The 23,262-nt window shown below is 41.0% G+C and overlaps 1 protein-coding gene across 11 annotated transcripts in view; it reads left to right on the plus strand.

Moving 5' to 3' along the window:
- Nucleotides 1–23,262, plus strand: part of LOC126255653 (serine/threonine-protein kinase MARK2) — a 301,860-nt gene that overhangs the window by 72,782 nt on the left and 205,816 nt on the right. The window contains exon 3 of one of the 11 annotated variants that reach the window (XM_049955420.1): nucleotides 9,677–10,761. The exons of the other annotated variants lie outside the window; for them this stretch is intronic. Coding sequence (XP_049811377.1) covers nucleotides 10,453–10,761 — 309 coding nt within the window. The 5' untranslated portion in view covers nucleotides 9,677–10,452. The remainder of the gene's footprint in view (nucleotides 1–9,676; nucleotides 10,762–23,262) is intronic. 11 annotated transcript variants of the gene reach the window in all.

Below are 23,262 nucleotides of genomic sequence, written 5' to 3' on the forward strand. Positions count from 1 at the left end.
TTTTTTTGTAAAGAAAACGGCAAGTGCCGCTTGATCGTCCTTGTCATCTAATTTACAGCATATTAAGATAACGAGGCTGCTGCAGTTGTTGGACCTTGACCGGCCATTTCTTGTCATCAAGTGAACAGCTATCTCTGTCTCAAGCAGCAAAGTGCCTTCTCATCACCCGATCACCTGCACGTGTACTTTTTATTTATTATTGTTTTATCTGTTGGCTGCCCAGCGCTCGGCGATATAGGTAACTATTTAGCAATGTGGAATGGGACACTCTCTTACAGTTGGCATTGTCGCATCGAGGTTACTTTGTGTCAAATAAGCCAGAGGGAAAGCGAGGAAAAAAACCGGCGAGGGCCAATAGAAATCAGCGTTTTATTAGATAATTAAAAATTGTAGGTCTAGAATTGGAGGTCTGTGGGACAACCATATAGGTACAGTAAGGCAAAACATCCATATTCCAACTTCATATTTTCTGGTATGCGTGTAAACAGTTGCGAACGTAATTGTTTTTCCCCTTTAGAATCGTTTAGAGATCAGTCACTTTGTTTGCAACGGCGTACGCTGAAAATTTCAAGTTATACAGTTTTGACTTGTATTGTGCAGCCCTGCGCCAAATACGGTACTCAGACTTTGATGAGAACTATTCGGACACCTAAGTTCTTCGACTTTCAATGGTTCCTCTTGTCAAATCCTTGTATTAATAAGACTCAAATAAACAAGAGTCTTTACACAAAAGTAATTGTGACGCAAATGTATTTTGATTTAAATGTTCTGTGTCACTATTGCTTTCCGGGAAGTTCTGAAAATTGTTAGGTTGCATTAATTCCCCAATATAAGTAAAAAAAAAAAAATTAACCGAAGCGAATCTAAGAGTGATCGTATGCCACCATTGCGGATGTAGACCTAATTAAAGCAATATCTTACATTGTCTAAATACCTCACATGAAGTGGATAGCTGCCGTCTCTCCAGGCTGGACAAAATGGGTACCTGTATTACGAGAATCATCCAAAAGCAGCCTAAAATCAGTGCTTTGAAAATAACCGTTGAAATAATGAATACTCAGCAATTATGAGAAATGTATTAGAAGACGTTATAACGATTATCTAGGAAGCAAGCCCGGACTAGTGAAACAATTTGAAAGAAGTGTCCACACCTCGCTGAAAATTAAACCACATTGCAGACGTCAAGTTTCTATATATTTCACGCCTTTGTGCGGCACACGCCAAAACGACTAATTTCAACAGTAAATCATGGATATGGGCCATTGCTTCTTCAAGGAACAGTAAATGCTGTCAGTCAAGAAATCTTATTCCATTAAACAGACAATGAACAGCATGATGTATATTAATATATTGTTGTTGTTGTGGTCTTCAGTCCTGAGACTGGTTTGATGCAGCTCTCCATGCTACTCTATCCTGTGCAAGCTTTTTCATCTCCCAATACGTACTGCAGTCTACATCTTTCTAAATCTGTTTAGTGTATTCATCTCTTGGTCTCCCTCTACGATTTTTACCCTCCACGCTGCCCTCCAATACTAAATTGGCGATCCCTTTATGCCTCAGAACATGTCCTACCAACCGATCCCTTCTTCTTGTCAAGTTGTGCCACAAACTCTTCTCCCCAATCCTACTCAATACTTCCTCATTAGTTACGCGATCTACCCATCTAATCTTCAGCATTCTTCTGTAGCACCACATTTCAAAGGCTTCTATTCTCTTCTTGTCCAAACTATTTATCGTCCATGTTTCACTTCCATACATGGCTACACTCCATACAAATACTTTCAGAAACGACTTCCAGACATTTCAATCTATACTCGATGTTAACAAATTTCTCTTCTTCAGAAACGCTTTCCTTGCCATTGCCAGTCTACATTTTATATGCTCTCTACTTCCACCATCATCAGTTATTTTGCTCCCCAAATAGCAAAACTCCTTTACTACCTCAAGTGTCTCATTTCATAATCTAATTCCCTCAGCATCACCCGACTTAATTCGACTACATTCCATTATCCTCGTTTTGCTTCTGTTGACGTTCATCTTATACTATCCTTTCAAGACACCATCCATTCCGTTCAACTGCTCTTCCAAGTCTTTTGCTGTCTCTGACAGAATTACAATGTCATCGGCGAACCTCAAAGTTTTTACTTCTTCTCCATGAATTTTAATGCCTATTCCGAATTTTTCTTTTGTTTCCTTTACTGCTTGCTCAATAAACAGATTGAATAACATCAGGGAGAGGCTACAACCCTGTCTTATTCCCTTCCCAACCACTGCTTCCCTTTCATGTCCCTCGACTCTTATAACTGCCATCTGGTTTCTGTACAAATTGTAAATAGCCTTTCGCTCCCTGTATTTTACCCCTGCCACCTTCAGAATTTGAAAGAGAGTATTCCAGTCAACATTGTCAAAAGCTTTCTCTAAGTCTAAAAATGCTAGAAACGTAGGTTTTCCTTTCCTAAATCTTTCTTCTAAGATAAGTCGTAAGGTCAGTATTGCCTCACGTGTTCCAGTATTTCTACGGAATCCAAACTGATCTTCCCCGAGGTCGGCTTCTACTAGTTTTTCCATTCGTCTGTAAAGAATTCGTGTTAGTATTTTGCAGCTGTGACTTATTAAAGTCATAGTTCGGTAATTTTCACATCTGTCAACGCCTGCTTTCTTTGAGATTGGAATTATTATATTCTTCTTGAAGTCTGAGGGAATTTCACCTGTCTCATATATCTTGCTCATCAGATGGTAGAGTTTTGTCAGAACTGGCTCTCCCAAGGCCGTCAGTAGTTCCAATGGAATGTTGTCTATTCCCGGGGCCTTGTTTCGACTCAGGTCTTTCAGTGCTCTGTCAAACTCTTCACGCAGTATCATATCTTCCGTTTCATCTTCATCTACATCCTCTTCCATTTCCATAATATTGTCCTCAAGTACATCGCCCCTGTATAGACCCTCTATATACTCCTTCCACCTTTCTGCTTTCCCTTCTTCGCTTACAGCTGGGTTTCCATCTGAGCTCTTGATATTCATGCAAGTGGTTCTCTTTTCTCCAGAGGTCTCTTTAATTTTCCTGTAGGCAGTATCTGTCTTACCCCTCATGAGATGAGACTTTCATCCATCCCTGCTTAGCCATTTTGCACTTCCTGTCGATCTCATTTTTGAGATATTTGTATTCCTTTTTGCCTGCTTGACTAACTGCATTTTTGTATTTTCTCCTTTCATCAATTAAATTAAGTATCTCTTCTGTTACCCTAGGACTTCTACTAGCTCTCGTCTTTTTACCTACTTGATCCTCTGCTGCCTTCACTATTTCATTCCTCAAAGCTACCCATTCTTCTACTGTATTTCTTTCCCCTATTCCTGCCATTTGTTCCCTTACGCTCTCCCTGAAACTCTGTACAACCTCTGGTTTAGTCAGTTTATCCAGGTCCCATCTCCTTAAATTCCCTCCTTTTTGCAGTTTCGTCAGTTTTGATCTACAGTACATAACCAATAGATTGTGGTCAGAGTCCACACCTGCCCCTGGAAATGTCTTACAATTTAAAACCTGGTTCCTAAATCTCTGTCTTACCATTAGATAATCCATCTGAAACCTTCTAGTATCTCCAGGGTTCTTCTTCCATGTATACAACCTTCTTTCATGATTCTTGAACCAAGTGTTAGCAATGATTAAGTTATGCTCTGCGCAAAATTCTACCAGGCGGCTTCCTCTTACATTTCTTAGCCCCAATCCATATTCACTTACTACGTTTCCTTCTCTCCCTTTTCCTACTCTCCAATTCCAGTCACCCGTGACTATTAAATTTTCGTCTCCCTTCACTACCTGAATAATTTCTTTTATGTCATCATACATTTCATCAATTTCTTCTTCATCTGCAGAGCTAGTTGGCATATAAACTTGTACTACTGTAGTAGGCGTGGGCTTCGTGTCTATCTTGGCCACAATAATGCGTTCACTATGCTGTTTGTAGTAGCTTACCCGCACTCCTATTTTTTTATTCTTTATTAAACCTAGTCCTGCATTACCCCTATTTGATTTTGTATTTATTCACCTGACCAAAAGTCGTGTTCCTCCTGCCACCGAACTTCACTAATTCCCACTATATCTAACTTTAATCTATTTCCCTTTTTAAATTTTCTAACCTACCTGCCCGATTAAGGGATCTGACATTCCACGCTCCGATCCGTAGAACGCCAGTTTTCTTTCTCCTGATAACGACGTCCTCTTGAGTAGTCCCCGCCCGGAGATCCGAATGGGGGACTATTTTACCTCCGGAATATTTTACCCAAGAGGACGCCATCATCATTTAATCATACAGTAAAGCTGCATGTCCTCGGGAAAAATTACGGCTGTAGCTTCCCCTTGCTTTCAGCCGTTCACAGTACCAGCACAGCAAGGCCGTTTAGGTTAGTGTAAAAAGGCCAGATCAGTCAATCATCCAGACTGTTGCCCCTGCAACTACTGAAAAGGATGCTGCCCCTCTCTCTTCAGGAACCACATGTTTGTCTGGCCTCTCAACGGATACCGCTCAGTTGTGGTTGCACCTATGGTACGGCTATCTGTGTCGTTGAGGCACGCAAGCCTCCCCACCAACGGCAAGGCCCATGGTTCATGGGGGGCATATTAATATATTAAAAGGAAAATACGCACTCAAACGTGAAATTTTGTCGAACAATAATGGTCCCAAGCGTACAGAACTGAAAACTAAAATGACGCCCTTGTACGATGCTCCAGAACAGCAGTATTGTTTTTTCGAACTCCGCAGAAAATTTCTGAACTGCAGTAGAATTCCATGTTCTAAGCCATCATATAATCCTAAGAAGGAAAAATATGGGTAGTGTTGATACCGAAAATGTCAGAATCATGTGTAACCGTGTTCTGAGTATTTGATATTCAGGAGAAACAGAAAACGGTCGATAGCGCGGAGTTTGAGGCTATTTTTACATGCCCATTTTTGCCTATCAACATTTCCAGTCTTACCTGTGTAATTGGAAACTAAACCCACACAGTATTAAACCTCAATATGCATTTCTGGCAGAACAGTTTTTGTAACTGCTGCGCAAAATTTGATGCATCTTTGCACAAGTTTTAGTGCTCAGGTACCATTAGAAATCAAATATTCATGTTGTTTTGGAATACTCTTTACACATCCAAAACACTTCTGCTTTGAGCTTTGACTTAACGCAATATATTTAAAGCGTAATTTTTATTGCTCGCTTCACGTGGCTAATAAATCTGAACTATCACGTGGCTATAAATCATTTAAATTCTGAAATGTTTGTTTTCTTTATCGCAGTGATCGGTTTCGTAAAGATCACAGCCAGGAATAGGTAGGCTCCTGAATGCGGCTTAGCCGTGCTGTAATGTACGTCTATTGTGTTCATTGAACACCTCGTGTGGAATTTAAAATGTACTACTTACACGTGTACATTATTTTGCAAAACCCCTTATGAACTCGTGCCCGTTCGGTTGAAGGTTTTGGTGTTATAAAAGATGATCATTGCTTTTCCACCAGGTTAACGTAAACATTCTTTGTGAACAGTTTTAATGCTACCCCGAAAGTTGGTTGTTACTTCATAATTTGTTACGAGCCGGTAATTTGTAGAATGTCCACATGCACTTCATCTGTGGGTTCATACTGGCGAAGAGAAAAAAGTGGGACATTTGACTTTGTAGTTTAATTCAGTTGTGTGTATATATGTAGAGCAACAGGCGACGATGTAATTGAGATTTCTTGGCATTACGTTTTCGAATGCCCAGAAAACATGTCCAGCCACGTAAGAAATTTTCTTCTTGTTTCGTCAGTTTAAGTTAAATTTATACACGCAAAATTGTATTTTTCTGTATGCAGAAATTGTTCTGTTAACGTGGTGCTACACCTTTGGCAAATGCTGTATCCTATGGAATGCATTGGCTGTATTTACTCTACGATTTGTCCTGAATCTTAAGAGAGATATTGTCGGCATTGGTTAGTGCACATAGTATGTTGAAACAGTTTGAGTATCTGTGCAGCAGAGTTTGTTTATGTTTACCTTTGTTACAGTTTGTCGTACTGCATAAACTTGACACATTTTCGTTAAATTTGCTTTGCTGGCCAGTGCCGAGAACCGTTATACAGGTTACACCAGTAAAAATGGTAAGTATTCAGGGATGTGACAGGACAATCAATCTAAGCAAAAAAAAGTCCAGTAAACGAGCTAAGAGCATTTGTTCATCTTCGCTATTGTGAAAAGCATCTCTTCCACAGAAATACAATACTAAAGCCCTTGATGTATACATTTTAGAGCCAATGTTTACTAGACTTTTTTGCTTCGAGTGATCGTTTTTGTCGTATCCCTGAATATTCACCAATTCTCCTGGGACATCCATTATATGGCAGACTATTATTGAACTGAGAACAGATATTAATTTTTAGCGGAACTTTTTCATTAATTTGTGTCGGTACAGTTTATTCTGCAGTGGCCTGATACATTTTATATACCCTTCGGAAAATTTTTGTTTTGTACCGTCTTAAAATCTTATGATTGAAATCTTATGTGCTCCACGACAGAAGAGTGGCTTTTGTTTTAATGTTTGTAGACATGTCTGCACGAAGCGCACAGGGGATAATATTGTTTATTCTACCTGTACTCCTACATACGAGGTGTGATAAAAATACGATTAATGAATTTTTATTTTTTAGCAGCAATTGCGGGCAATACAGTCATTTTATGTGATTTGTCTGATAGCCTGATTTACTGAGACTAGCAACATCAATTTGGAACACGTTCAGAGTTGACGGTGTCCAGAAAAGCACGAGTGAGATTGTGTCTTACCATACATTTACAGGGTCCGGAGACGCACGGGTGAGATTGTGTTTATCATGAATGTCGATCCATACGTGTTAAAGTCGCAAGAAAAGTGCCGGGGAAAATCATTAAATGATGAAATTGGTGTATGGCGATAATACTGTAACTCTGAAGACTGATTACAAGTGGTATGAGCGATTTAAAAGCAGGAATGAGCCGGAGAAGACGAGCAATGTTGGGGACGCCTATTAACCTTAAAAACGAAGAAAACGTGCAAAAAGTGGCAAAAATTGTTTGTTAAAATGGAGAATAACTATTAGAGAGCTAAAGGAAGAAATTGCCGTTTCGTACGGGCCCGTGCAAAGCATTTTAACCGATAAATTTGCGAATGAGACGAGTTCAAAATTTATTCCCAGGCTTTTGAGTGACGAACAGAAGGCTTCTTCATTCAGATCCGGACTTTATGTCCAAAATCGTAACTCAAGATGAAACTTGGATCTATGGTTATGAAACTGAGACGAAAACTCGAGTTCCCAATGGAATGCCAGTGAATTTCTTCGCCCTAAAAAGGCAAGACGATTAAAATCGAACATCAAAGTTATGGTCTTTTCGATATAGAGGGCGTTGTGCGATCAGAGCATGTTCCAAGGAGAACAGCTGTAAACGTCGAAGTTTACAAGGGCTAACGCTTACGTTTACGAAACGATGTACGAACGAGACCAGAAAATGGGTTAGTGGCTATTTTCTTCATCACAACGCGCCGTGCCGTACCTCGCTTGTAATATGCGAGTTTTTGTTCGGAGAAAGTGTTCCTCTCTGTCCACATCCGCCTTACTCGCCAGATTTATCACCTAGAGACTTCTGGCTGTACCCGAAAATTAAAATGGTGCTTAAAGAAAAACTTTTTGTCGCCATTCCTGACAGAGCACTATAACAGAGCTGCTGAACGCCCTTTCAAAACAAGTCTTCTAGAAATGCGGCTAGTCATGGATTCAACGTTGGGATAAGTACGTTGCTAGCCAAGGACAGTACATTGAAGGAGATTAACTCAAATTCCGTGCAAGCTTCTTACGAACGAATTATTCACCGTATTTTTTGATCGCATCTCGTATATACTTCATTCTGTTCCAGGCTCTTGTAATTAAGAGAACGATTCCATTCAGAAGTCACTACTTTGTTCCCAGTAAAATTTTAGGATGCAGTTACATTTTTATTACAGATAGTGGTATTTCATTAATTAATTCTGTTAGGCTGGTTTACACCACTAGATGTCCATCTTGTTGTTTGTCGCGCAGTAGCTTTTCTGAAATTAGTTTATCAAGTTACCTGTCCTATATTTAACAGAATAGAGCGTTAAACAAACAAATCATTTTACTTCTTCTAGCATACTATTTGAATTGAAAAGTATATTACTTCCCTATTAAAGATGGAATAATTACAAGCAGTTTCTCTTGATTTATTGATTTTAGTACAACGAAGGTCGGTACTTAAGGCATCAGTGCTTTTTGATCACTGGTCCTAGAAAACATTTCTGCCAAACATTTTTATGTAACGGAGGGAAGGGGGCGAGCGTTATTGTTTTGTGGGAGGCTAGTAAATTTCGTTACGGTGTCTTTCGTAATATACATTACTCATTTTGAACACTTATCCCTGTATTTAACATAAGGCTGATAGTTTAGATTAATATTGGTACTCAATACTAGTCACATTCATAATGATTCAGAAAAGATGATATCGAATAAGGTTTGTAAAACAAAGCTGATTTGCATACAAGAAATGATGATTTTTAACTGCATACTCTAGCAAAAGTACCAAAAAACTAATTTGCGTGATGTTCAAATTGATCATTTCGTCAGGTGCAATTGCATTCAATAGTCACGCCAATACACCGCTTTTTCTCCCGTCCCTTAACAGTGAAGCACAAGATAGTCTCTTCGGCACCAAAGTGCACGAGGAAGAGCATTAGTTCTGATTGTTGGCTTGGGGGGATGTAATAATTTGGAGGCTTCTTGCAAGAGTTATTCTTAATACTATTTTAAAAATGTTTAGTGGTTTTAGTGAAAGCACAGCAAACTAGTTACGGACGTCAGAAGACGAGTTGAACTTTGTTCTCCGTGTGAACTACTATGTTTGTTAGTGCATCTTACGTCGTACACTGTGCAAAAAACAAATTAGGAAACGCATTTCATGGTTTTTTCACATTTACAGGAGTACTATTTCTTCACAACGAAATTTTAAAAAGTTGGTTGTACAGATTGCCCTAGATGTTATGCGATACTTCAAGGTCCTTAGAAAAAATTCATGTGAATGTGGTGCAATAGAGGCAACTGAGTGTATATATTTGTTTAAAGAAATGTAAGCTTGTAAGTATGATGCGAACCAGCTATGTATTTATAAAATAACACCTACAAACGAAGACAATGACACTGTGGAAAAAAAACACGGTGCACACATGCTGTATTATTATATTAAATATTCTTGCTGTGTCTTTTTTTTACTCCAGCGACGATTATAATCCTGAGCTGGAATCTTTTTGGTAGCACTGTAGACCTTCAGTGGCTGCAAGTATGCAGGAAAGTAGTTATATGTGCCAGGAGTTGTCTAAATTAACACGTTCACATGTTTCCTGACAGTTCTGTATGAACTTCTGTGAGAGGAGGTGGCGCTGTCTGTCTGTAATTGTGATGACGTGGACTCGTGTTATCACCTGGGCGATAAAATCCTCGGGCCTCTTATCTGCGGGCGCTGTTTCTCGCTTTGTGAGGTGGTGTCTGTTGGCTCGTCCGTTGACTGTCCTGTTGCGTGTTGTGTGCGTCAAGACGCCGCCATTCTGGTTAAGGGTTTGTGTGTATTCGTATTCGCCTACACACGATTTAGCTCCGCTTTCGTTGCACCGCAGACGTAGCAGCACCGTTCGCGACGGGCGCTGCTGAGTGAACTGGCTGGAGAAGACGGCCTTCGAGATCTGCCTGGGGAACAGCGCCATCTTGTGCTGGGCGGCAGCTCCGGTGTCGTGTCCTTCTATGGTGCTGGCCTGAGTAACGTTCGCCCGTAACAGGGCCTGGATCACCGAGGTATTACTACTTGGCAGCCACAAAAACCGCGCCGCCAGTTCAGTGAGGCCGGTGGCGTTCAGTTTTCGTTGCCGTTGCGTGTAGCGTCACCGGGCTGCAGTGCACCGTCTGGCGACCGTGTGAAATGCTCTTGTCCGCAGGAGACTCTGCAGTGATATTTGGAAATCGCGTAGATTGTTACTCTCCAGATTACATTAGTTTCTCTCTTTCGCTGGACCTTAAAAAAACTGTGAAACTTGTTCATTCTTAGTAAGTCCTGACATTGTAACGCACTGTTCCTAATATTACATTTGAAGAGTGCTAGCGCTGGCGGAGTTTTGTGAGTGATTCTGACATTGCTTCGTATTGCGTGAGAAGACATTTGATCGCTCCAGGTTTTGTTATATTGACATTGAATTTTCGTATGCGGTATTTTTAGTGACGTAAGTACTGTGTAGCAGTGAATTATTTTTCACGGTGTGCACAGGCGTTATTATTGTCGGCAGTTTCTTGATCATAATTTCGAAGCCAGTGGTGGGAATTTCCGGTGTCTCCGAGTGTAGTGTTTATAATGTGCTAGAGAATGAAGTACAACGCAGAGTGAGAGACAGGCGAACTGAAAATGGAGGACGTAGAACTTCGTAGCAAGTTGGTTCCGGGACGGCTGTCACGTCCCGCCTCTCATTCGGAAGATGTCCGCCAGCACCGCCACGTGGACGACGTGGGGTGCGCTCCTCTGGGCCGTACGCCTGAAGTAGAACGGCTGGCCGAGGCTGCAGCGGCGGCGACCCGCGGAGCGGACGCGGACGACTTGCCGCCCCCCGCGCCCTTCACCAGGCGCGCTTCCGACCGGCCGCGCTACCGGCCCGCCGAGCTGCCGCGCCCGCCTCCCAAGGCCCGCGCGCCGGCCGCGCCGCCCAGCGTCGCACAGGTAGCTCGGCTGCGTTATGACACACACACACACACACACATAGCCACAACTCCCCCTCCTCGCCTCAAATACTTGTTTTGTCTCATAACGGATAAGTTACAGGTATGTGCGGACTACAGAAATGCTATCTACATTTGCAAGTCTTTTATTCACATCTGTGGATATTAAGGTTTTTCAAAGCACTTTTGACACTTTCAGTTGAAAGGAACTCTTAAATTCTCGCACTCGGCCTTATTTATGCTTTCGTCTTCTGAAGTCTTTATAATTTACATTCCTTAGAGCTGTGCAGTAGAAGCCAACCATAGGCAAATTTTGACACAGTGCATGCTGTCACCGTCTTCCTACATTCCGTAATTTCCAGCATTCTGTAGTAATTACTGAAATTGATCTTGTGAAGTTCACTTGGAACATTTCTGCAACATTGAGAAGTCAGATGAAATCTTCTTTAAGGTAGTCACACTCTATTCAGAGTAGTTACTGCAGGTATCTTCATCTACACAAACCACATTACATACATAGTAAGTTAATCTTCGTGTCCATGTTTTCCTTGTGTAATGTGATTTCTTTGTGAAACACTAAACTGTTTTTGCTGTAGGAAGTAATTGAGGGTACATTTACAAAACAGTAAATACATTGTACTGCAGGAATGAAATACATGAAATTTGATTTCTGACACGTGTGATCCTGCTCTACTTGCAGTTTTTGAAAATTCCTTGTGCAATGATTCTCCAATTTGCTATGCTATAAAATTTTGCTGCTAGATGAAAATGGGCTCTCATTTTGTGGCATAGGGCAATGGCTTATACCCATTATGTTGAAAACTTTTTTGTTTCCAGTGTGAAATGGTGGTCCTGCAGCTCTTGCATAGTGATGGATCGGTGCACATTATCAGCTGGAGTATTTTTTAAATTGCTTAACCAGTGCTGATAAATCTAACACATTTTTTTCATAGTTAATTCTCCAAGTATAATGTGCTGTACTTTTTGTTACTAGAAGTATTTAGTGCTAACTGTTTCATAAAATTTTTAGAAAATTGTATCTGTTATTGAATAATTGACAAACAACAGGTACAAAAAGTTCATAAGAAAAATTTGTGTCACATTTCCCATTGTCTCCAGGACACAAAACTTCAGAAACAAAACAATTTTTGCTTTTTTCCGTTACAATTAAATTTCAAAAACATTAAAACAGTGCACACACACACGAGATGATGTATTTAAGACTTCGTAATGTATTAAAAAGTGTCACGTGAAGAATAAATGAAACAAGTCAAATTTGTGCCTGATATCAACAAATGTTTTCATAGTAAAAAAATTCACTACTTCTTCACCTTTAATTACTGGTTGTTCATCACTATGTTTTGCATTTCCTAGATGCTTCATCAGTGGTTGCAGATGTTGGTCATCTTTAATTGTGGATTATCTTCAAGGCAAGGACTATAAATTTGAATTGAGCCAATGTTTTGTAAGTGATGAAAACCAAGGAGAAGATCTCCTCACAATTTACAAAGTTAGTATGAAATGTTGTTGGTGATAAACCATCAAAAGCAAGATATCCCTAATAATCAACTTACTTACAGGAAACAGTACTGGAACTTGGCCACCAGTATCTTCTTATAAGACGATACATCTCCAAGAGTTTTTGTTAATGACTCCACTTTCTTCAGTTGTCCTTTTCGTTTTGAGGAATAATACTGTTGATCTTTTACTTGTTTTAATTCCTGCAACTTTTATGATCTCTCAGTATACTGATCTCTCATTATACTTCATCATCATAACATTCCCGCTTCATTAATTTTGAATTCATGGTCCAACAGGTCTTTAAGTCATGTATGATCCTCTAACATGTACAACAGGTCCACCATTTAATTGATTAGTATATAATCTTACCACAACAACAAAGTCTCTGTAAGATAAGGTGTACTGTCGTCATTGTACAGATCTACAAAAACAAAGCTGCAAAATAATTTAAGATTGTGATTTAACAAAGCTGAAAATAAAATCATCTTCCTATAAAGAAGTGTGTCGTCTGCCAGCTTCAGTGGGGTAGTGTCTGTGTAGCATACGTGATTGCTAAGAATACCTAGATGAAACTGTGTTACAGATTTTTCAGTTAGTGGCTTTTGAGTCGTCCTTGTAAAGCATACTTCACTATTCTTTTTTACCCATTTCGAACCCTTTCAGTAAATATTATCTGCAGTGCCTGTGTTGTTCTGGTTATTATGCAAGGACCGGCACTCTTGTCGGTACAACTGTTATGAAATACATTCAATGTATCGCAATCGTGAATAAGGACAACCATCAGCTGTAAATTGGAATGATGACAATGAAAATTTGTGCCGGGAAATTGGGACTTTAACTCGGATTTTTCACTTATCACTAGCCGTCACCTTACCATTTGGCTATCCATGCACGACTCAGGGCCACACCCAGACTTCCATGTGTCAATGACCTGTTATCGTACATCCATTATGTATGTTCCCATACAAGTCAGACATTGTACTTGATAGTCGCTTGCCCGGTATCAATACAATATTGCAGTGCCTGTGTTATTCTGATTACAGTGTGAAGTTTTTAAGTTATCCAATTGCCATATATCGAACACGTATAATGATATGGTAAACTGTATTAAAGACTTCTCACTCCAAAAGAAATGCACACTATTTTTTAAAAATTCATATTTTATTCTACATTTTTGAAAGTTTTACAGTGTGTAGATAGATCCTTTAGGAACAATATTTTCATTTCTCCACATAATTTCCATCCCTCTCAACTGCTTTATGCCATCTTGGAACCAGCTTCTGTATACCCGCACGGTAAAATTCTGGACCAACTTGTTGGAGCCACTGTTTGGCAGCGTGCACAAGGAGTCCTCATCTTCAAAACTTGTTCCACGAAGAGAGTCTTTCAGTTTCCCAAAGAGATGATAGTCACATGGAGCCAGGTCAGGACTGTAAGGCGGAAGTTGCAGTGTTGTCCATCAGAGTTTTGTGGTAGCTTCCATGGTTTTTTGACTGACTGACATGATGTCCACAAGCAAGAGTCCTTTGGAATCTAGAAACACCATAGCCATAACTTTTCCACCAGGTGTGGTTTTGAATTTTTTTTTCTTGGGTGAATTTGCATGATGCCACTCCATTGCTTGCCTCTTTATCTCTGGTGAAAAATGGTGTGTGTGTGTGTGTGTGTGTGTGTGTGTGTGTGTGTGTGTGTGTGTGTGTGTGTGTGTGTGTGTGAGCCACTGTCAACATCCTGGGAACCGACCTGGCACAAACCTTTTTTAACGCCAACACTTTCACTATTCTGCAAACACTTCCTTCCCCTATCCCAGCGTAGCGTGACAATTCGTTCACTGTGATGCGTCTGTCAGCAGTCACCAATTTGTTACCTCTCTGCACATTGTCTGGAGTGTGTGCAGTACGAGGCCTGCCACTGCGAGGGCAATCCTCAATATTGCCGTGCCCAGTTTCAGCATGTAACCTGCTTGCCCACCAACTAACTGTACTGTGATTGACAGCAGCATCTCCATACACCTTTTTTAACCTCTTGTAGATGTTTCCCACTGTGTCATTTTCACAGCACAGGAATTCTATGACAATATGTTGCTTCTGATGAACGTAAAGGTGTAGCAGCCATCTCGAAGACATGCTGTGACAGCGCCACTCACGGGAACAGGTTGAAAACAGTTTGAAAACAAGTGGGAAGGATGTATCTACACAGCATAAAACTTTGACACATCCAGAATGAAAACTGTATTTTTAAAAAAATAGTGCGCATTTCTTTTGGAGTGACTCTCGTACTACGACACAGGATATATGCTTCTGTCCCTATTACTCTCCATAGTTATGACTGTTATGGCAAGAATGAATAATGTCAAAATTACAAATGTAAATGAGTGTTGGTATTTTTTTATACTTTGTAACTGAAAACATCTGTTTGAAAACATCTTCTTGACAGAAGAACTGTTGTGATCTAGCCCTCTTTAGTTTTAGGGTAACTCCCTCTAGCATTGCAAACTACCCAAAATTAGTGGATTTGTAAAAATGACTACAGATTGCTGGTGAGAACACCAATTACTAGAAATTTTAATGCTTATTAATTGTTGTCATGAACTGTTACAACATTTAAAAGTTATTTTTCCATGTGTGTAGGATAGCTCCTACTCAAGCACTAGTCCACATTCCTCCATAACCATCACAATTGCTTCTTTCTCTACTTTTTAGGTATCCCTAGTTAATTTAACCTGATGCAGACAATATATGAATAACAATCCTACATATGACATAAAAGTGTGTTGAAGGGAGTCACTGTTGTGAGTGAGAAGCAGTTCCCATTACATGACCAGTGAAGGAAAGTACGCTGCTTGTATCATCCACTATAACCACTGATGATGCTTCCCTATTCCACACATTGCATCTCAGACCCTCGATTTTTGAACAGTACTATATTTGGGATTCAAAACTTCTTACGCACACGATGCATTACCATATGGTCTGTATCACTTTTTGAAAGATAGTTGCAGATATTTAACTTTATCATGTGAACTATGCACACTATGCATACACACAGTTTAAAAGATTCTATACAGATATCCTCTCCATCAGTTGGAAATGCGAGTGGTTGTTTACCTTAATTTCTCAGGAGATTCAAGAGAATGTATTGTATAGCTCTGTCCTTCGATGATGATCTGCAGTTATTGTAGGTCCACTTTTATGGCCTGTGATATAAGGTTTATCACACAAAGTGTAATGGTGAGCATATTTTTTCGAAATTTTCCTGGGCCATGAGAGTTCTTACCATTCACAAATTTCAGACATAGTGAACCAGTTGCCTGGGATGATGGCAGCCTTTTCACCTTCTTCTAGGTCACCCTACTTTTGAACTCACTGTGAGTAATCTCAGTCCTGAATTGGATATAATCACCCACTATTGCTTTACTCAAATCATCACTGAGCTAGTGGTGAATGAATGTTACGCGTACCACGTTTACAAAGCAAATGACAACTAAGGTTCCATATGTGTTTCGAATTCGATCATCTGTGTAGACATCTCTCAGCATTGTACAAGATTTCCAAATGTGGTGTTGTACATTCAAAATTACAATCATACTTCTGTACCACACTTAAGACTGAATAATAAAATGTTAGTCCTGGACATTTTTATGCGAAAAGTTTGACTATAAATGACTCTGGAGAAGCATTGAAGTAGCACCAAGTTAAAAGAATCACATTATCAATGGTAAGTTTAGGAAGACACTTAAGCAAGTTAGTAATCACAACATGAATAAATTTGCTACCCAATCATAATTTATCTCGTGATGATCCAACTTCAGCGAATTAATTCCCGAAGGTATGATAAGAGTTTTTTGGTAACAAGGTGATCGACTGTTGTTTGTGAATGTGAAGTTTGGACATAGTAGTATTGGATTGGTGAGAAGCTCACGTGCCTTCTCTGTAGAGGAAGACTTGGTTAAGCAAAACTGTTCATGCCTCAGATTGCAGTTGCCTGTAGAATAATGTATCGTAATTGAGTGATAGCAAGCCAACTAATTCAAATCCACTTCCGTGGCATGGACCAGGTTTCAAATATCTGCCGTTTGATAGATACAGACCATGGGAGGATAATCATACTCAATTTAGAACAAGGAACAAATTGGGAAGACTACTGTGCACCGTATCATGATGTAATTGGAACTATTGACGCTCTGTTTCAAGAGTACTGACCTATAGATTCTGTGACAAATGTTGAAATCATAGGGAGCAAGAGGTCAAACATCCCAAACAGTGGAATGTGCTAGTGCCATTGGCTCTACAATACCTCTCCCTCCCCCCTCCACCTATCTCCCCCTCCTTCCCCTGTCCCTCATCTCCCGCTCCTTCCCCTGTCCCTCATCTCCCCCTCCTTCCCCTGTCCCTCATCTCCCCCTCCTTCCCCTTTCCCTCGCCTTTGCCTCTGTCCCATCCCTCCGCCTCTGTCCCATCCCTCTGCCTCTGCCTCTCTCCCATCCCTCTGCCTCTGCCTCTGCCTCTCTCCCATCCCTCTGCCTCTGCCTCTCTCCCATCCCTCTGCCTCTGCCTCTCTCCCATCCCTCTGCCTCTGCCTCTCTCCCATCCCTCTGCCTCTGCCTCTCTCCCATCCCTCTGCCTCTGCCTCTCTCCCATCCCTCTGCCTCTGCCTCTCTCCCATCCCTCTGCCTCTGCCTCTCTCCCATCCTTCTGCCTCTCTCCCATCCTTCTGCCTCTCTCCCATCCTTCTGCCTCTCTCCCATCCCTCTGCCTCTGCCCCATCCCTCTGCCTCTGTCACATCCCTCCCTCCTCTCTCTTCCCTCCCTCCTCTCTCTTCCCTCCCTCCTCTCTCTTCCCTCCCTCCTCTCTCTTCCCTCCCTCCTCTCTCTTCCCTCCCTCCTCTCTCTTCCCTCCCTCCTCTCTCTTCCCTCCCTCCTCTCTCTTCCCTCCCTCCTCTCTCTTCCCTCCCTCCTCTCTCTTCCCTCCCTCCTCTCTCTTCCCTCCCTCCTCTCTCTTCCCTCCCTCCTCTCTCTTCCCTCCCTCCTCTCTCTTCCCTCCCTCCTCTCTCTTCCCTCCCTCCTCTCTCTTCCCTCCCTCCTCTCTCTTCCCTCCCTCCTCTCTCCCCCTCACCCCCTCTCTTCCCTCTCTCCTCTCCCCCCCACCCCCTCTCCCCCCCTCAACCCCCTCTCTCCTCTCTCCCCCTCAACCCCCTCTCTCCTCTCTCCCCCTCAACCCCCTCTCTCCTCTCTCCCCCTCAACCCCCTCTCTCCTCTCTCCCCCTCAACCCCCACTCTCCTCTCTCCCCCTCAACCCCCACTCTCCTCTCTCCCCTCAACCCCCTCTCTTCCCTCCCTCCTCTCTCCCCCTCACCCAGACTAGCTCTGCCCCACTCTCCCCGTATCTCTTCTCCTCCTATCTCTCACATTCTCTCATCTCTCCTCCTGCCTTCTTTATCGCCTTCCTTCTCACCTTACGTCTATTCCCCTCTTTCCTGCTGCCACTCTTTGCCCCTGTCCCACTCCCACTCTTTCCCCATCTCCCCTCCCCCATCCCTCTCTCTTTCCCTCTTCCTTTTCTTCCTTTCTGGTTATTTTTTAGCATATTTATGTCTAGGGTTATGTATTTGTGCAAGAAGCGCATGTACACTGTTGGCCTGTAATGATGTGCACATTGAAAAAAGTGTTTCCCTTCACAAATCAATTAACCCATTCCATTACATATGGAGATACTTTTTAAATTGCCTCTGTAACAGCTAGCCCTTTACCAGAAACTTTGTCAAATGCTATTTACTGTGAAACTAAGGCCCGAATAGATGTACATATAGAAATGCTACCATATGAGCGATGAGGACATCTTTGTCAGAAAAGATATTTCATAGTAGTGAAGATGAACAAGTGGTAATACATCTTAAGGTATGCATATTAGAACTCATGTTCAATACACTTTTTTTTTTAATTTCGAATGAGTGTTCCTGTCATAGCCTAGTTATCAACCAATCCTCCTGGGACGCCGAACTCAAAAACCTGTGTTAGGATTTTTAAGTGCTCACTTTTTTCCTTAGTGTAAACTAAAGCTGAAGGAAAAGGTACTACAGTGTGAAATTTTGCTCCAGGTTATGCAAAGACACATTATTTCATGTAGATTTTTCTATTTTTTGCCACCTTTTCCCTTTTTTCCTCCTATTCTGTCCATAATCCACATTTTCCCCATTTTTCTCTTATTGTAACTTTTCAGTGATCTTATTAATAAGTTGATCATTTATAAGAGAGATCATTTGAGAATTTAATTTTATTTGTATATGGTTTTGAGTCAATATAGAATATTTAACTTTTATTTAACATCTCCCCAGATGGCATTGCAAGTAGTAAGCCTTCCGCTTACTGTTAGAGTGAGACGTAAAGCGCACCTGCAAAAATGTAAAATTGTATTGACAACAAAACCTCCTCTTCTCACTTTACTGTTATAGATAGCCTCCAAACCAGTTAACAGTGAGTGTATTTCATTCTAATCTTGTAATTTCACCAGAATCAATAGGCTGACTAGATTTTACCATGCTGAAAGTATCCAGTGCCAGATATTTTTTTTTTTTTTTTTTTTTTTTTTTTTTTTTTTTTTTTTGGCTAAGGGATTCAAACAAGATCTCTCGAAACTTGGGAACTGTTATCCGATGTACTCTTTGCCATTCAGGAATTTTGTATAAGAGAAATACCAGTGCAGTCACATCAAATTTTCAGCTCTCGTCATCAAAAGAACAAGGCTCTCCAAAAAAACAAAAACCACAACCTCTATTACGAAATGCATTTCAACAGTGCTCTTCAAAAAATTCAAAATTTGATAAAATTCAACATTGAATTGAGTGCAGGAATTGCACTCATTAAGAGAATCATCCAGCCTTCAGGAAACTTTTTCAAATATACACAAAGATATCAGTGCCTGATGAGAGTACTTTAAGAAAAACTACTTGCAGCCTGTTTGCCAAGAAACTGCATAAAGAATCAAGGAGAAAGTGTTAGGTTGCATTGTGGGAGTCATTGTGGATGGAACATATACTTAGTATAACAGTATGTTAGGAAAATTTTAGTTTTTCCCAGTAATTTAAGCTGATGCTGTTAAAATTGTGAGAGCTGTAGAAAGCCATTGCCAGCACTTAAGTATGTAATCAGTCATAGACTTCTGTCTAAACTGTGGCTAGTGGTATTGAGTTTGCAGAAGTTCTTTGGATGCTTATGTAGCAGGCTCCGTACATGGTTTCAGCTGTTAACCAATTTGAAACTTCTGTTCCATGCTTTGAAGCTGGTTCATGCTCTTCACAGTGTTTGTAAGTCTGTAACTCTGCCCCGGAGATGATCTACTGAAAGCTTAGAGTTGTGTTGTTAATCAACAGGGAAGTCACTGGCTGCTCGCTTCAAAATTTCCCAGTCTTTACTCACTGGGATCTTGGATTGCTGCTGTGTTGTGTGAGAATTTTGACAAGATTAAAGAGTTTGTGTTTTCTATGAATCCAGCCGGTGCAGGTGCAATTTCCAATATGCAGCAACTTTTTGCTGCCAGAGAAACTACATTATTTTTAGACATAACTGTTTTCTGTCCATAGGTAAAAGCACCTGAGTGCAGCTGTTGCACGATTAGAAAAACAAGGCTTCAAAAGTAAAACAGCTTCATGGTTTTTCCTTCTGATGAGTGATGATGTGATGTTTGTTTGTAACTCAGTAAACTAGAACAGGAAATAGGGAATTTGTTAAGTAAATCATAACCTTTTTTCCCTATTTTATCTTATTTTAGCACCATTTCCCGTTTTGCACGTAAAATTCTTGATGATAATACTCCAAAACTATATAATCAGATGTAATGTAGAGGCTCATCTGACAAATATTCGACATTGTGTGTTAAATATAATTTTTTGTCAAAAATGGCCAACTTGTCGTGCTGTTCTGCTTTTGTGTTCCTCCATGTCTACATCTGTACTCCACAAGCCACCTACGGTGTGTGGCGGGGAGGGTACCTCTGATACCACTATCATTCCCCCCTTCTCAGTTCCCTTTACAAATGGTGTGTGGGGAGAATGACTGTCTATTAAGGCCAATTTACGCTGGCCTTCACGTCAACACACGTCACCAAGGTTTCTCAAGAACAAAGTTTTGATGGATGACGTCATCGTCCTTTGTTGATGACGTGACCCCAAGCTTATTTCCTCCCGGTACATAGCCATGCCCCCATCCTCGATATTCCGTTTTGTCGTTCTTTCGTTAGGTTGTGGGTGCCGTGGTTGATGTCAGCTGCCACTCTACGTCTTTTTTATTCGTTCGCTGTTATTTATTATGAATTGTACACAATAGAGGACAGCCATGCCAGTTGGTATGACGTGACTTGATTTACTTGACAGGACAGTGTAGTGACGACTAGTGGGAATTGTCCTTTTACCTGTGTGTGAGCGATAATTTTTCTGATGTTTGTTTGTGGTCAATTCTCGAGACATTGTGTGGGGAATGTAATAAGTTGCCCTATTCTTCTTGAACCGAGCGTTCTCGGAATTTCAGAACTTACCGTTGATGCACCGTCTGCCACTGGAGTTGAGTACCTCCATAACGTTCTGCACCGGCTAAAGAATTCCGTGACGAAGCACACCACACCACACCACACCACTCCTCCCCCCCCTCCCCCTCCCTCTCCCTCGCCCCCTCCCTCTCCCTCGCCCCCTCCCTCTCCCTCGCCCCCTCCCTCTCCCTCGCCCCCCACTCATGTTCTAGTTGGAACGGGTCCTAGGCCGATGAGCAACACGCAAGAATCGATCTAAGTAGTATTTTGCAAGCCACTTCTGTTGTGGGTGAATTACATTTCTTTGATTCTTCCAATGAATCTCAGCCTGACATCTGATTTTGCTACAGTTAACTTAATGTGGACATTCCACCTTCCTATAGCTAACAACATTGTCCACAAAAAGTCTCAGAGCTTCCGACGCTATCCTTTTGATCAGGCTTTCTCAAAGTAATAAGTGCTCTGCAAAAAACTATTAACATGGTTTTTCTTTGACAGTTTGACAAAACTAATTATTTTTAAAAATTTGATTATGATTTATGTGTTGTTAGTTAGGATTTACAATTGAAGAAATCACTGAATAGAACAAGTTTTTCTCATTTTTAAAATTCTGTTAACCTTCAAAAGAAACTGTGTTCCATCAAAGTACCAGCATTTTCCAAGGTTGTCGTCAGAGGATAGATCTGGGAACCGTGGCTTAAGATAATTTACTTGTATTGAACTCCTGATATTACCTTTATATCTGTCGATATCGCCCAGTTAAGACTAATGTGGTTCTATCTCTTAGAATGTTCGAAATCCAGTCAGAAATCTGTTTTGATACTTGGCAAGCCCGCTCATTAAACGACATTGCGGGACTGTATAGCATTTTTTCCGGAAGTCGAGGAATGCATCAACCTGTATACACCTTTGTCTACGGAGCTCCACACTTCTTACGAAACTTAGCTACCTCTGGCCGTCGGTGATATCTGTTTGTGGGATCCATGTTTGTTTTTACAGAGCAGATTTTCCTTGTCTAGAAATGTCATGATGGGTAATCATACAACGTGTTCCATTGTTCTCCAAAAAATTGACGTCAGCGATTTAGGCTTAGCCTATAATTACGTGCATTACATCGACGCCTTAAACTTGAAAACAGGAATGACTTCTGTGTGTTTTTGCTCTTTTTTCCATTCGATTGGTAGTTTTCGTTTTTCCAGCCACTAAACGATAAACTACTGCTAGAAGGGAGCACGTACTTTCGCATATTATCTGTTCAGTTTCGCTGGGATCTTATCTGGCTCTGATGCCTTTCTACTATTGAGCGATATTAGTTGATTTTCTTTTACGCAATCACTTACGTCAGTGTCATCAGTTTCGGCATTCGTGCAATGTTTAAAAGAATGAACCGTAGTACGATCCTCGGTGATGAAAGAGTTTCGAGTAATGAATTCAGTCTTTCGGGTTTCTCACAATCTCATCTTCCGTTTCTGTGCAATTATGGTCACTGAGCGACTAATTTAGGATTTTTAGTCAGATCGGTAGGCAAAAATTTTCGAATTCGTTGAGTGCTTCTCTCATACATCTCTTTGCGCTCTTTTTGGTTTTGTTCATCTTTTGTTTGTCAACTAGACATCGCTTAAAACTGCCGTGAAGCTGTCTGTGTTTGAATAGTAACTTTTCAACACGGCTGTTTACCATTGTGGGTCTTCAGCATCCCTCACAACTTCTCTCGGCACGTACTAGTCTAAGGCGTGTTGTAAAATGCTTCTGAGTTTCGTCAGTTGTTATTCCATGTCTTCGTCCTCAGTGCTGAATATTTGATGTTGACTGCTCACTTTGCAATTTGTTTGCTATCTCTCTTGTTTAACCACAGAAATTTTGTACCTTTATTGACATTTTTTGTAATACCTGCAGTCAGTGATGCCATCACCGCCTTAGGATCACAAATACCCTCCTCCACATGAATGATTCGAAAGCTCGGTTATGTTAGGTATTAGGAAGTCTTTAACACATTACCCTCATGAGTCTGTTCTCCAACTGCACGGAGCAATTTTCTGATACAATATTCAAAATATGTCGTACGAAAACTTGTCTATGGCAACCGTTTTAATCGCACGACGCTCGCATCATAAAGCTGGGTAATTGAAGTCTCCAATCTGTAACAGGAAACTTTCTCGCAGTTGTCTCCAACTTTTCTCTCAATCACGTTGCCACTATGACTCCTGAGGCATGTAGTCTGTAAAAGCATCGTATTAACACGGTTGATCCACCTGTAATGCTTAGCTTTACCTAGATTATTTCACATATATTTTCTGTTACGTCACTACATGTTGAGCTCATTACGGACTTTGTGTTCTAAGATTCCAATAGCGTGATATTTTTCTTGTAAATAAAGTTAGTGTATCAATAGAAAAACCTAAGTGCCGCCCTTTGTGACCGAGCGGTTCTAGGCGCTTCAGTCTGGAACCGCGCGACCGCT

Source organism: Schistocerca nitens, chromosome 1 (assembly GCF_023898315.1).
Source record: "Schistocerca nitens isolate TAMUIC-IGC-003100 chromosome 1, iqSchNite1.1, whole genome shotgun sequence".
Lineage (NCBI taxonomy): Eukaryota > Metazoa > Arthropoda > Insecta > Orthoptera > Acrididae > Schistocerca > Schistocerca nitens.